This window comes from Leucopleurus acutus (genome assembly GCF_964270905.1).
Source record: "Leucopleurus acutus genome assembly, chromosome: 17".
Classification (NCBI taxonomy): domain Eukaryota; kingdom Metazoa; phylum Chordata; class Mammalia; order Artiodactyla; family Delphinidae; genus Leucopleurus; species Leucopleurus acutus.
Genome location: NC_139159.1, coordinates 2,904,722 through 2,919,337, shown reverse-complemented (window position 1 = coordinate 2,919,337; position 14,616 = coordinate 2,904,722). Strand labels below are relative to the sequence as shown.

The window sequence follows — 14,616 nt, the reverse complement described above, 5'->3', positions numbered from 1 at the left end:
CGGCGGACAGAGCCGGCCTTGCGCGGGGAGCCCGGACACCCGCAGAGCCGAGGCGGGGCCGTCGGGGAGGCCGCGCGGACCTGTGAGCATCTGCGCGCTGGGCCTCGCCCAGGTCCCCGGGGCAGCCGCGCGTCCCCGCCCGTGTCCTCGTCCTGCGTCCCTCCCCGAGGCGCGCAGGTGTCGCCCGCCGTCCGTCTTCGGGGCGCGGACCCTCCGCCTCCGCCCGAGACCCGCCTGATCTCCCTCCGGCCGCTTCCGCGCGCCCATGCGACCGGCGAGGCTAAGCGCCCGGCTGCCCGCGCTGCTGCTGCTGGCGCTGGTCCTGTCGCCGCGCGGGACCCAGGGGAGGCCCGGGGGCCGCAGGGGCGCGCGCGTCGCGGGCGAGGAGCCGAAGCCCTGGCTGTCCCTCCCCGCGGCCTCCCGGAGCGCAGGTAAGCAGCCCCGCGCCCGCGGCCCCGTGCGCCGAGCCCAGGGCGGGAGGACTCGTGCGGCCCGGAGAGGCGCGCGCTCGGGGCGGCCTGGCTCGCGCACCGCGGGAACAGGCCGGCAGCGCTCGCCGCCGACGGCGGGCGCTCGGGGAAAGAGGCAATGAGCTGGTGAGACGTACCGCGGCCGAGACGTTAAGTATCCAGAAACCCATCTTGCGGAGGAACCGTTTCGATGCGCCTCTTCCCCGTGAGAGAGGCCGGGCCTCGGAAGCGGGGGCCCGGAGCCCGAGGACATGCGCTTCAGTCCCAGCGGCCGAGGCGGGGCGGACAGGTTAGCACCTGGCGGCGCCTCTTTCCGGTCCAGCCCGGGTTTGGGGATTGGGCCAGGGCCCTGGCGTCGCGCGCCGGGACGCCCCTTTGCGCCCCCCTGGAGCTGGCGCAGGGCCTGGGTAGCTGAGCAGGCTCCACCCGCCGCCGCGGCTCCCGGATCAGCTCTGCGCGCCCAGGTTCCTGGCGCTTCGCTGCCCAACGAGTGGTGGGGATGGGAAAAGGGATTAAAAGTAGCCGACACGAGGAGTCCGGAGACACCCCAAGGCGGCGAGGACGGCGGCCGAACGAGGAGTAAACGTGAGAAGCCCGGGGCGAAGCGGCCCGACGGGGCGGCGGGGCTGTGGCTCGCTTAGGGCAGGAAGGCCGGGGCGGGGCAGGAGGAGGGAGCCGCTCAGACGCGCCTCCGCTGGGAGCCCGCGCACCTGCGGAGCGAGGACGCGCTGGCCGCCCAGCCCGGCAGCGATAGGCGCCCCTCCCCGGGGGCCGCCCCCCCGGCACCCGCTGGCTGAGAAGTCGCAGCCCACAGCAGCCTTGCTGTCATCTCCTCGCTCTTCTGCCTCTTACTTCACTTTGAACAAAGCAGAGAGGGGTTTCTTAGGACCGTTTTTCTTTCATGATAGTTATGATATAAATATATACACATTCACTGCACAAATTTTCATCCAGTACTTGCTGCGTGCCAGTCACCATGCAGAGGCCGAGGCCACCCAGGGGAGCAGGCAGTCAGGTGTCTGCGCTCTGACGGCACGTTCTAGGTGGGGAGGCGGGGAGGCTGGCGCACAGGTAGACCCAAAGAGGAGGCCAGTGACGGGCTGAAGGGGAGGCAGGGGATGGAGAAGGTCCAGGAAGCTGAGACAGGAGGACCCAGGACCTCGTCCAGGGCTGGGCAGGGCTTTCCAGCGTGGTGGGGACACACAGGGCTTTCCCGGAGGGGAGCTGGGCAGGGCTTTCCAGCGACGTGGGGACACACAGGGCTTTCCCGGAGGGGAGCTGGGCAGGGCGGTGACCACCGCAGTGATGCAGTGACGGCACCACACCCTTCGCATCCTCGGACTTGCAACTTCTTGGCCCCAACGTTTATCTCAGAATGGAATGTCACTTTGGAAAGTAAAAGAGTGGAAGAAAGTCTCCACTACTGGAACATTTGTGGTAACATTAATTCAGACCTGTGTCATTGAAGTTTAACAGATCTTTTCTCTGTAAAAGGCTGAAGCCTTACCGAAGTGAGTTTCTAGGGAGAAAGAATATTTTATTAAAAGTTACAATGTAAGTGGCAACAATCCGAAGTTTTAAAAAACAACACAGGGACTTCCCTGGTGGCGCAGTGGTTGAGAGTCCGCCTGCCGATGCAGGGGACACGGGTTCGTGCCCCGGTCCGGGAGGATCCCACATGCCGCGGAGCGGCTGGGCCCGTGAGCCATGGCTGCTGAGCCTGCGCGTCCGGAGCCTGTGCTCCGCAACGGGAGAGGCCACAACAGTGAGAGGCCTGCGTACCGCAAAAAAAAAAAAAAAAAAAAAAACAACACAGCCCGGCAGAGCGTGATCTGTGCACCACATCGGTTGCTTTCTCCAGCTGTTTGTGATGTAGTCTTTGGATGACGTGAGGAGGAAGGGTGACTCTTTACATCCGTACTGAGTCTGTGAAAGTGAAGGGGACACTCGGACATGGGTCAGGGACCAACAAGGACGTGAACTGGCCCTATCCAGGTGGTCCTCACAGGCACACTCGGGTGTGGCGGGGTTCACAGCTCATTCAGGAGGAAACATCTCCCAGGCTCTGGAGGCTAAGGACTGTCATCCCTGCCAGGTACCTCGGGAATTCTGACCCCGTGATTCTGCGACATAGTAAACACCATCACCCAGGCCTTCGCATGCGCTCTGGGCTCTGAAACCCTTGCTGCACCTGCGGCTGCGGTGCCTCCCTTTCCTGTAGGTCAACGGCTTCCCTAAACACTCCCGTGAGGCTCGAGGTGCAGGGATCAGTCCACGTAGGGGAAGCAGTAAGTGGGGAAGCCTCGGGTGAGAGGGTGACCAGCAAGGATGCCGTTAGAATTGGAGGGGGGCACTGGGAAGGAGGAGATGCGAGAGGTAGGTACCCATCACCCTCAGGATTCACCATCCCCGGCCCCCCTTCCTCCCCGCCCCATGCATTGTTCACGCATCACCCATCCATCAGTTCATCTAGCCACTCACAGCACACACCTGACGTGCTCTGATGGGCGTGGGAATACGAAGTTAACCAACATTATTGACTCGTGCTGAAGGAGCTCAGGTTAATGACCAAACCCCACTCCCCATGTCTCTGCAATCTGATCCTTCCTTTTTATCGTCCTGCCCATCGCCCTGGTTCAAGCCTCAGGACAATGTCACACTGCCTCCCTAACTTGGGTGGCGCCCCCTGCTGGGCTGCCTCATTGGGCTAAGCATGGAAAGTGTGTGTTTTCATAACCTGTATCCCTTCTCCCCTCTTTTGTCTGACCATCACACCAGCAGAATGGAGCAAAGAATCGTTCCCAGAACTCTGCGAAAGAAAGGGAGCACTGCGGTACTCGTCACTGAGATGAAAACAGAGTCAGATGTCTGAGAAGTGGCAGAGGTGGGGCTAGAGAGGGGGGTTGGAGGAATTTGGGACAGAGAAGGAATTGGTGTGAAATTCGGGAGATGGAAGTATAAGGGGGACTTTTAGAAAGTTTTGATGGAAAAGCTTTGCCTTTTCAAGAGATGTCACTGAACATTTACATTCTTCTGCAGGCTTCATGGAATCAGATCTGTGTTGCTGGGTTGTTTTGGGTTTGTTTGTTTTTAATGTAAAACCTTGCTGTCATGAGGCTTAAGGCAGGAATGTGAAGACAATTTTGGAGAGGTTCTTACAAACAATTACAAATGAATATTCTTTTTTGAGATTAATACATCATTTTAATTGTATTTTTTAATTTTTTTAATTTTTTTTGCGGTATGCGGGCCTCTCACTGTCGTGGCCTCTCCCGTTGCGGAGCACAGGCTCCGGACGCGCAGACTCAGCGGCCAGGGCTCATGGGCCCAGCCGCTCCGCGGCATGTGGGATCTTCCCGGACCGGGGCACGAATCTGTGTCCCCTGCATCGGCAGGCGGACTCTCAACCACTGCGCCACCAGGGAAGCCCTTAATTGTAATTTAAAATATAAATTACATACTACTTAGGTTGATCTTATCCTAAGTGCTGAAAAGTAGGTGCTTTAAGTGTCTTTTAAAAAAAATTTTTTTAAATTTTATATTGGACTGTAGTTGATTTACAATGTTGTGTTAATTTCAGTACAAATGAATATTCTTAGTAGTGCCAGGCTGTTTCCTCCCCAGTCACAGATCTGCAGTGGCTTCTCTCTGGATTTTCCAAGAAAGCCCTAACTTCTCTTGAAGGCAGGACGTTTAAGTCGCCTGTGACCTGCCCCATCTTCCCTTCTGTGGTTCTCACAGGGTGCGGGTTGCATGGGCGGGGCCTGCCCCTTGCAGATGCCGTAGCCGCTGTCTGTGCTATTCTGCAAGCTCCCGGAACGCGCTTCTGTCATCTCTGCCTGTCACAATTCACCTCTCCTTCCAGGCCCTCTTCCTTCATGATGTCTTTGTAGCTATTTCCGTGTGGAAAAAAAAAAATCTAAATCCTAAATTCTTTGTAATATTATCAGTGAAATATTACAGATACTGTACATTCCAAAAATATATTTTGGCAAGTATTGTGGTACAATTTTAAATAATTTGAACACTAGGTATATTAAAAATCAGGATGCCCATACGTACCACACATATGTTTCTTTGCTCCGTCAACTGCATGGGCCTGGAAACAACCATACCCCAGTAGCAACAAGCACACCTGGTACCCAGACTTCGGTTTCCTTTTTGTTGCCCTCGACGCAGCTTGTGGGATCTTAGTTCCCCGACCAGGGATTGAACCCAGGCCCTGGGCAGGAAAAGTACCGAGTCCTAACTACTGGACCGCCAGGGAATTCCCAGACTTCGGTTTCTAATACCATCCTCTATAAGAGGAACCAGGGCTCCTTGGAGAAATGACTGGTACTAACACCGAGACAGGAAATTATTCAGGAGGAGCCTGGAACATCCTGTAGTGCCCGAAAGTAAAGAAGTGATAAAAGTTCAAAACGCCACCAACAAAACCCCCCATGATGACATAATTTTACTGGGAAGAATTCTGCCTCTTGTCTTCTAATAATCACAGATTACAAATACATTAGTAATAATATTATAACTTATTGATTATGAAGTAATTCACTGTTGAATGATCAAGAAGTTTTGTATCTTGTTTGGAACATTTAGTTTACTGCTTTCAAACTTGAATGTGCAAATAAATCTTCTAGGAGTTCTTGCGAAAGTGACTCTGTAGGTCTGGGCCTGAAATTCTATATCTCTTACAAGCTCCCAGAAGACCCATGGAACAGAGTTATTAATAAACATGAATTTTTTCAAACACTTATATTTTCCCTCAGTGATTCTCTCAGCACTGATGTAATAAATCTAGTTCTTATTTTTGAAAGTAGAATTGTTTTTATATATTTAGAAAGAGAATAATCATGCCAGCTCCTTAACTAAAGGAAATGATAACTCAGGGAACTATATAACAAACATTTCAATTCAAGTACATGAAAAATGCTAGATTAAAACATAAAGTAATGCCCTTCAGTACTTCCAGAGGTACTAAGGATCCACTAACATGGCTTTGTAAAGAATCGATCATGGCAGAGTAAATTATCTCTATGGTAAGATATTAAGTTACATGCAAGTAAAAGCAAACACTAAACATTTTCTGTTATTTTCTAGTTGTTCTGTATTATGATTTTTTTATTATTTCACATGATCTCTGCTTATCAAGAGATAAGCTTGCCAACATTATATACATAATATGCAAGTCTGTTCCTTTAAAAATATATTATTGTAAACTTAAAATTGTTGAGGGTGGCAGATGGTAACTGTTTTGGTTAAATGAAAACTAGAAATTTTCATAAATTGGATGAATGAGATGATAGGTTATTCAAGTTGTTCCAGGATAATCATTACCTAGGGATCCTTTTATTTATTTATTTTAACTATTTATTTATTTATGGCTGTGTTGGGTCTTCGTTGCCGTGCGCGGGCTTCTCATTGCGGTGGCTTCTCTTGTTGCGGAGCATGGGCTCTAGACACGCGGGCTTCAGTAGTTGCAGCACGCAGGCTCTAGAGCACAGGCTCAGTACCTGTGGCGCACGGACTTAGTTGCTCCGCGGCATGTGGGATCTTCCCGGACCAGGGCTCGAACCCGCGTCCCCTGCATTAGCAGGCGGATTCTTAACCACTGCACCACCAGGGAAGTCCTGGGATCCTTTTATTTTTAATCCATCTGTACATGTAATCTCCCATACCGTTGTCCTTAGATACCAGAGGGGTGAAACCTACATTCTATTCTTGTGCCGTCCAGCATGGTAGCCACTGGGTACCTATGAGTACTGAACACTTGCAGTGTGGCTGGTCCAAACTGAGGTGTGCTGTGAATGTAAAGTACACCTCGGGTTTTGAAAACTTAGTATAAAAAATGTAGACTATCTTACTAGTAATTTTAAAATATTGATTACATATTGAAAGGATAATATTTTGGATATAATGGGTTAAATAAAGTATTAATTTTAATTTAATTAAAATTTTTTTAATTTTTCAACTTTTTTTTTTACTTTTTAAAATGTGGCTACTAAAAATTTTAAATTACATATGTGGCTCCCATTTCTATAATGGAAGCTGATTGTTAAGACTGTTTTCCCTCAGAGCTCAATCATCTAATTTTGTTGTTGGGGGTAGTTTTCTCATATTCAGTCCTTCATTTAATATTTTGTTGATTGAAAGTTATCACCAGGGCATCTAATCCCTAAATACAGATTCATTTTCAATTAACTAGTTGCTTATTGAAAAATGAAAACAGATTTACGTTGAAAAAAGTTAAAGTTGGACTTCCCTAGTGGTTCAGTGGTTAAAAATCCTCCTGCCAATGCAGGGGACACGGGTTGGAGCCCTGGTCCGGGAAGATCCCACATGCTGTAGAGCAACAAAGCCCATGCGCTACAACTACTAAGCCTGCGTTCTAGAGCCTGCGAGCCGCAACTACTGAGCCCGTGAGCCACAACTACTGAGCCCACATGCCACAACTACTGAGCCTGCACTCTAGAGCCCATGCTCTGCAACAAGAGAAGCCACTGCACTGAGAAGCCCGTGCACCACAACGAAGAGTAGCCCCTGCTTGCCACAGCTAGAGAAAGCCCGTGTGCAGCAACGAAGACCCAACGCAGCCAAAAATAATAAAAAAAAAATTTTTTTAAAATGTTAATGAAAAGAGTATGCACTGAAAAATCTCTCTTCCCTCCCACCCCCAGAATCCTTGTCGCTGTTGCCTCTCTGCAGACAATCACCATTTTAGCTGAATGCAAATAGGATGCTACAGCAGGCACTGGCAACCTTTCTCTATTTCAAACATTTTCAAAATATTGGAGGCTCGGTGAGCCATGCAATCTCTGCAACAATGTCTTGCCCCCGCATCGTAGCACGAAAGCAGGCGTAGGCCACACGTAAGTAATGAGCATGGCTGTGGTCCAATAAAACTTTATTTACAGTAACAGGCGTGGGGCAGGATGAGTCCTGAGGGCAGTTTGCTAACCCCTCCACAGGCCAGCGCTGTTCCACACACGCACGATAACTTCTCTGTAAACCTTTTATCTCATCTCTGCATCGACTCTCGCCCCTCCGTACCAGGCATGATGATCTTTAAAAATGAAGCTTGATGGTATCACTCCCTTGCCTACAAATCCTTCCCTTCTCCTCACCCTTAGACAAAGTTTATAAAGGATGGTGAGCAACCTCACCTCACCTCTCCCCGTCACCCTGGCCAGGGCTGGACATACAGACTTGGAATCAGCTGCGTGAACAACCACAAGCTCATGTGTTTAGTGCTCGTCATTATAGTCTACTTGTAAGGATATTAAAACTTCTTTATTGAGGCAAAATTGACGTACAACATTACCTTGGTTTCAGGCGTACAACATGATGATTCGATATTTGTGTACATTGTAAAATGGTCACCACGAGAAGTCCGGTTACCATCCGTCACCGTACAGTTAACTTTCAGGGTTTACTCTTGGCAACCTTCTAACGTGCTCTACAGTATTACCGACTATATCCTCATGCTGTCCATCGCACCCCCACGACTTATTTATTTTATAACCAGAGGTCGGTACCTCTTGACCTCCTTCGTCACCTATTCTGCTTCCTCCCCAATGCCCCTCCCCTCTGGCAACTACTGTTCTGTTCTCTGTTTCTGTGAACCTAGTTTTGTTTGCTCATTTGTTTTGTTTTTTAGATTCCACGTGGAAGTGGAGTCATATAGTATTTGTCTTTCCTGTCTGATTTATTTCACTTAACGTAATTCCCTCTGGGTCCATCCACGTTGTCACAAATGGCAGGGTATCATTCTTTCTTATGGCTGAGTGCTATTCTGTTGTATACATATATACCACATTCATTCATCCATCAGTGAACAGTGAACAAGCACTTAGGTTGCTTCCGTATCCTGGCTGTTGTAAATAATGCTGCAGTGAACACGGGGGTGCAGATATCCTTCTGAGTTAGTGTTTATAAGGAGATTTTTTAATGATGGAAATGCATTCAAGAAATTCTAAAGGTTTTTTTCTTTTCAGAAATATTCCCAAGAGATTTGAACTTAAAAGACAAATTCATAAAGCATTTCACAGGTAGGCGTGAACTTTATCAGTGATTCAATTAAAAAGATTGTAGCATATTACTCCATGGGGCATTGAGGACATGAAAATAATGTCTGTTAGAGGCTCACAGTCCTGTCAGGGAGGTAGGCAAATGCTACTAGCTTGTTTTAATGGTGAACCAGATTGGTAACTGGTTCACCATTGGTGAATTGGTAACCAGAATGGTAACTCAGTTGGCTAATTTTAAATTAAATGGTGAACCAGAATCTGATGGGAACCAGATCTGGGTGAATGATAGAAGTGTAAACAGAATTTTAGGGAGACACAGGAAGTGGACGGTTTTGCCGAGAACTACCAGAAAAGGCTGTCGTGGACACAATATATAAGCTGGGCTCTAAGGATGAATAGGGTTTTCCTGGATGAGAGAGGCATCCTGGTCAAAAGCAATCCTTTGGACACATGGTGTGGTTTGGGGCAGGACCGGGCGGCCAGTTTAGGCAAGGGTGTGTGTGGCCACTGGGCAGAGTGTGGCTGGAAGGCGGGTGGAGTTGTACTGTGATGAGTCCTCCGTGGTGTGCTAGGGATTTAGCTGTGCTCCCGGTCGGCGACACAGAGGAAGTGTTTCTCGCGGGGCAGAGCAGATTCCCTTCATGTGTCACATGGTAAGCCCCAGTGGCTTTCTCTCCCACGACACTCCTTGGTACTTTGTATCAACTTGGGGAATCATTGCAATCATCCTGTGCCCCATGTTCTAGCAAATCACTTAATTCGAAGCGTGCACCCTCACCTTTACTCTGTGCCTAGTCATTCCCCCGCCTTTCCCTGTTTTACATCTCAGGCCAATAAGCTGGGAAAGATGTGGGTTCCCCCTCGACCAAAGCCCAGGGCCACCTTGTTAATTAACTTTGGAACGAGGGCGTGAAGACCCTCCTGAGGCACCGGGAAGTGTAAGAAACTTCCTGATGTTTCTAGAACCCTGGTAGGGGCACCGTGGGCTCCCCTACTTCTACCACTTCCATAAAAAGCAGACTCCAGAAGGGATGAATTTTGGTGAGGACTGTCTTGGGTTTGTGGGGAAAATAAGGGAAGTCTCAAGACCCTGTCCACCTTACAGTGGTCCTTGACACAAATCACTCTAAGTAGAAGATGGAATAAATGTCTCTGCATATAAACATTCACTCCTATTAAATAAAAAACTGAAGAACAAAGTGGAAGCCGTGGATATTTATTTTTTATTCTTTCACATCCGCTTGCTTTGCTCTCTGCAGATTTTTTGTTTTTCCGTCTAGAGCTTTTCTCTCTTACTTATTCTGAGGAGTTCTCCTGAAATCGACTTACGTTCCATTATGTGAGATGTTGAGAATGTGGAGTGAATTTCGATTGTTTTTCACAGGTTACACCTCACTGCCTGCCCCAGAGTCTGGGGGAGGAGACGTGCCCCCAGGCAAGGTCTTTTAAGGGCATGGAAAGATGTAAACCAGTTATATTATCTGTATCCATAAAGCGCTGGCAGATTTGATTGGAAAACACACCTATGTGTATCGTAAGCATCCTCTTCCTGTCCAATAGGGCCGGTCACGTTTTCAGCCGAGTGTGGCAAACATTTCCACAGGCTCTACCACAACACCAGGGACTGCTCCACACCAGCTTGTAAGTAACTTGGGTCATTTTTGTCCTTTTTAAAAAATCTTTATCCAACAGTAAATGCACGTGATTTTAAACTTCAGCTGTCTGTGAGTGGGAAATAATAGACTAAACATTGTATGACGTGCTGTTTATAACATTGACGGTGCTTAAATTTAAGCTGTGTGCCTTCTGTTGACACCGTGAGCAATGAAACCGCATTCTAATTGGGACTATTTCAGACAGATCTGAAAATAGCCAGATTTCCTTAAGGACCACAATGTCTGTCAGGATTTATCATTTGATAAATGATAAACCTTTTATCATTTATCAAATTCCTTGGCATAAATAAGGCACTCTCTTATATAAATGGGAAAAAAAAAGATGACCATGAAGTGTAAGTCAAAATTTCCCCCTAAGTTTTTTTTTTTTAAACAAATTTTATTTATTTTATTTATTTATTTTTGGCTGTGTTGGGTCTTCGTTGCTGTGCGCAAGTTTTTTCTCTAGTTGCGGTGAGCGGGGGCCACTCTTCATTGCGGTGCGCAAGCTTCTCATTGTGGTGGCTTCTCTTGTTGCGGAGCACGCGCTCTAGGCACGTGGGCTTCAGTAGTTGTGGCTCGTGGGCTCTGCAGTTGTGATTCGTGGGCTCTAGAGCGCAGGATCAGCAGTTGTGGCGCACGGGCTTAGTTGCTCCACGGCATGTGGGATCTTCCCGGACCAGGGCTCAAACCCATGTCCCCTGCACTGGCAGGCGGACCCTCAACCACAGAGCCACCAGGGAAGCCCTCCCCCTAAGATTTTACGAGTAGTTTCATATCGCATCATTTCTATGCTGAGTGATAGACTTTTCTGAATAACGGTAGCGTGCGTTTTAAAGGTTGTCTAAAGATTTCTTTGGGATTCTTAAGTTACTGAACTAAACAGCAATTCCAAACATTATATTTAAATGCTCCCCTTTAAACTGCCCAAATCATCATTAAGTGTGGTAACTCAGTTGGCTAATTTTAAATTCCTTTCTAAATCTAAACTTTCTTTTTAAAGAAAATGAACTTTAAACGTTTTGTATTTTTTTAAACTAAATTGGTCATCTTGAGGGATATTTAATTTTACTTGGGATGTTCAGTCAGAGTTGTTATGATTTTTTCAAAAACTACTTGTGTTTGATGACTAGAGAAAATGAATCTTGTTGGCATCTAGGCAGAATGATTAAGTGGTAGCACAGCATATGGTGGAGAAACTCTGGGCTTTGGAATGAAACTGCTTACTAGCTATGAGACTCTTAACACTTTGAGGCTGTTTTCTCATCTCTAAAGTGAAGATGACAGTAACATCTTAGCTGCTTACATCATCAGGAGAATCAATGAGAAAATCCAGGTTAAGTACTTGCTATATTAGATGTTTATTAAATTATGGCTATCATTATTAAGAATTAGCGACAATAACTTAACATGGTTTTCCCCACATTTGTAGTAACCATATACACAATTTACTTTTAAATGTTTCTCCTAGATTACAAAAGATGTGCTAGATTGCTCAAAAGATTAGCAGTGAGTCCTCTGTGCTCACAGGCATAGAAGACCTACGTGTGAGTATGTATTTATTAATTTTTCTTATTCTGTTTAACAGCCTGACTCTCTTAAGAAATTTTGAACAATTTAAAAAGCCCAGGAAGCTGATCTTAGCACCACCAAATAAATTTAACCTGTGGATTTTCCACTTAGTGTTAGAGCTTGGTCTAAATGGTTTATTGAATTAATAAAAAAATGTCCTCAACAGTGATTGAATTAATAGAAACAGCTTTTTGGCAGCCTTACGAGTCCTCAGTGATTTTTTAAAATATTTCAACATTTGATGTTATGTCATTATTGTGCAGGAACCATATGCATATACACATTAGATGAACCAAACTATTTAAAGGTCTACCTTTTTTTTAACTGGTCAAAGTATAATAAAAGTAGATATAATAAAAGTTAGGGCCCTAAGATTTTGATTTATGCTATATAGGTTATAATAAGAGAGGAAGTATTAGAAGAGTAGAAGAAAAAGCAAACAATCAAAGGTATAGTGAACATGTAAGCATTTTGCCAGAGTGAAATTAAGTCAGAATTTTCGTTCTGGCTAAATGACCTTTGGAACCCTAGGGCAATAAAGTATTTGTATGACCTAGATAAATCAAAAGGAAATTCTCACATTTCTTTACAAAAGTAGAGTCTATACAAAAGACTGAAAGGTGTTCATTTCTTTGCAAATATCTTTCTAATCAGTAGTTCTTTCTGGTGTAGTACAGAGTCAACATTTGGGGGGTGGGAGCGGGGAAGGGGGGTGTCGTCAGCATTCCAGTACCCCAGACAAGTCCCTTTTAAAGTTCCTCAGCTTTCTAGGGTGGACATCAAAGTCTGGAGAACCTGTAGTCTGGAAGTATCTGTGAATATCTCGATCTGGCCAGTGTAACTTAATTTATCCCAATAACTGCATGGGGATGTGATAGGATCTGATAGGTTTGCTGTGACAATTACTGAGACAATTCTGGCCTATTGTTGACGTTGCTTTTCTTATTCTTATTGAAAAAGCAATTATAAATTAATAATAATAATTGGCACTCAATTCTGCATATTTGAATTTGCTGAACTAAAAATTTTCCCTTTTTTTTAGATTAAGAAAATCAGATCATTTCAGTGTTCAGTGGCAAGATATTCAAATCAGTTACTCTCATCCCATCTCAAACCTTTTGAATAATGCAAAACAAGAATAAATGAAGAAAACTCATTAGGCTCTTGAAGTGACCTAAGTCAAGCCACGTTTAAAAAGAAAATCAATCACTCAAGCCACGTTTATCTTGTTCTTTGTTTTGATATATTTTATCCGAATGAGTAAATGTACATAAAGTCCAAAAAGCAACCTCATAACTGGAAAACTTCTCAAAAAAACAAGTACTGTATTATAATTTAAAATATTTTATGCAAACTTACATTCTCCTGGGACAAGATGCATAGAGGACAGACCTGATAAACAGGCCCCTTTAAAATTGCAGAGTTTGGAGATTTAGTGAGTTTTTTTCTGGAGGAGTCATCTCTGATAGTATCTGTTTCCACGTATTTAACAAGGAATTCGAGTATTACAGATGGATAAATTTTAGGAATATTTTTGAGTTATTTAGGTGACGTCAAGTTCACTTTTTGGCTTCTGCAGATATCTTAAAACTTTAACGGTGGAAGTCATCATTTAAACTTTCTAAAAATACTGATCAATCCCCTCCACATACACGTTAATCTACATTCTCAGGATTTGACTGTAAATTAAAAGTCCACAGATTCTTTAAACAAAGTAAAATAAAATATAACTATATTAAAACTATGCATATGTTAAAAACTAGGTCATAAATGACATTTTTCTTCTTCCCTCCCACAGGTGTTTCTTAAGAACGTAAATCTAATTCGAAGGAAAAATAGTACCTGGAATCGTACTAACTGTAAAAAAGAGATAAACTTCTAATTTTATGGTGTATTAAGATGAGTAAAATAAGAGACTTCTCAGAAATAACTGGTGAGCTGTGTCCTAGCATAGGATGCGATCTTCCTTGGTTTATTTTGGTGTATATAGTAATTTGAAATTTTTTAATACAAAGTTTAATTCACATATTGCAAATAGAATATTAAAATTTATGCTATTCTACTTTATTTTTGCTATATATATTATTTTCTTGTATGGTTAACATTCCATAGATGTAGGAATTATATATTTAATTATGTAAATTATATCTGAGCATGCCAAAGAGAAATGATATTTTCGATATGATTTTTTGTAACATGTTTGTTGAATAATCATGTACAAGGTCCCCTTTTATAATTCTAATTTAATAATATTTAATACATTTATTCAGAATTTGTTACTTTTATTTGCATTCATCTGAAACGTGAATTTTGTTCAAACTGAAATATGAAAAATCTGTGTTTTTTTGAATTAAAGACATTTGTAGCAGAGCTCATACTATTGAAATAAGATTACCATATACGTATACATGTGTCAATATTCATTTTCTGAACTGATAGCTGAGATCCTGAGACCATTTATGTCTTTTTGAACTTGGAGCATATGGTATTGCTGCCTTAAATAAGAAGAAGTCCAAATGAACTTGGTGAGGAAAAGAATGTGTGGGCACCTGGGAGCTCTGTTTAGAAAATAACAACACGCCTGACGCATTTAATCAGTTTCATTTAAAAACAATGATGTAAAAATGAGAAACCTAAACAAAATAAGAGGAAACCCCACCCTTTTAGAGGTCCTCGTGCATGACCCCGTGCAGGCTAAGAACTGCCTACTTAACTGACTGAGCCCGGAGATCTACGGATAGTGTGAGATGCAGAAAAGGCCTCAGACAGCCCCGGGGAGCAGCCTTTGGAGGATGGAGATGCCGGTGATGCTATGGCCGTGGTGAGTTTGGGGGAAGAGGTCCAGGGTGGTGACTGGGGGGTGGACGGGGACGAGGCATTCAGGCCAGGAGTCCG

At 45.1% G+C, this 14,616-nt stretch overlaps 1 protein-coding gene across 1 annotated transcript; it reads left to right on the top strand.

Moving 5' to 3' along the window:
• Positions 1-265: 265 nt before the first annotated feature.
• On the top strand, positions 266-11,685 carry ALKAL1 (ALK and LTK ligand 1; the record flags this gene model as incomplete). Its single annotated transcript, XM_082859001.1, has 4 exons — positions 266-431; positions 8,462-8,515; positions 10,055-10,135; positions 11,621-11,685. 4 exons carry the CDS (start codon positions 266-268, stop codon positions 11,683-11,685), a joined length of 366 nt encoding a protein of 121 aa, XP_082715127.1.
• Between the last annotated feature and the right edge of the window lie 2,931 nt (positions 11,686-14,616).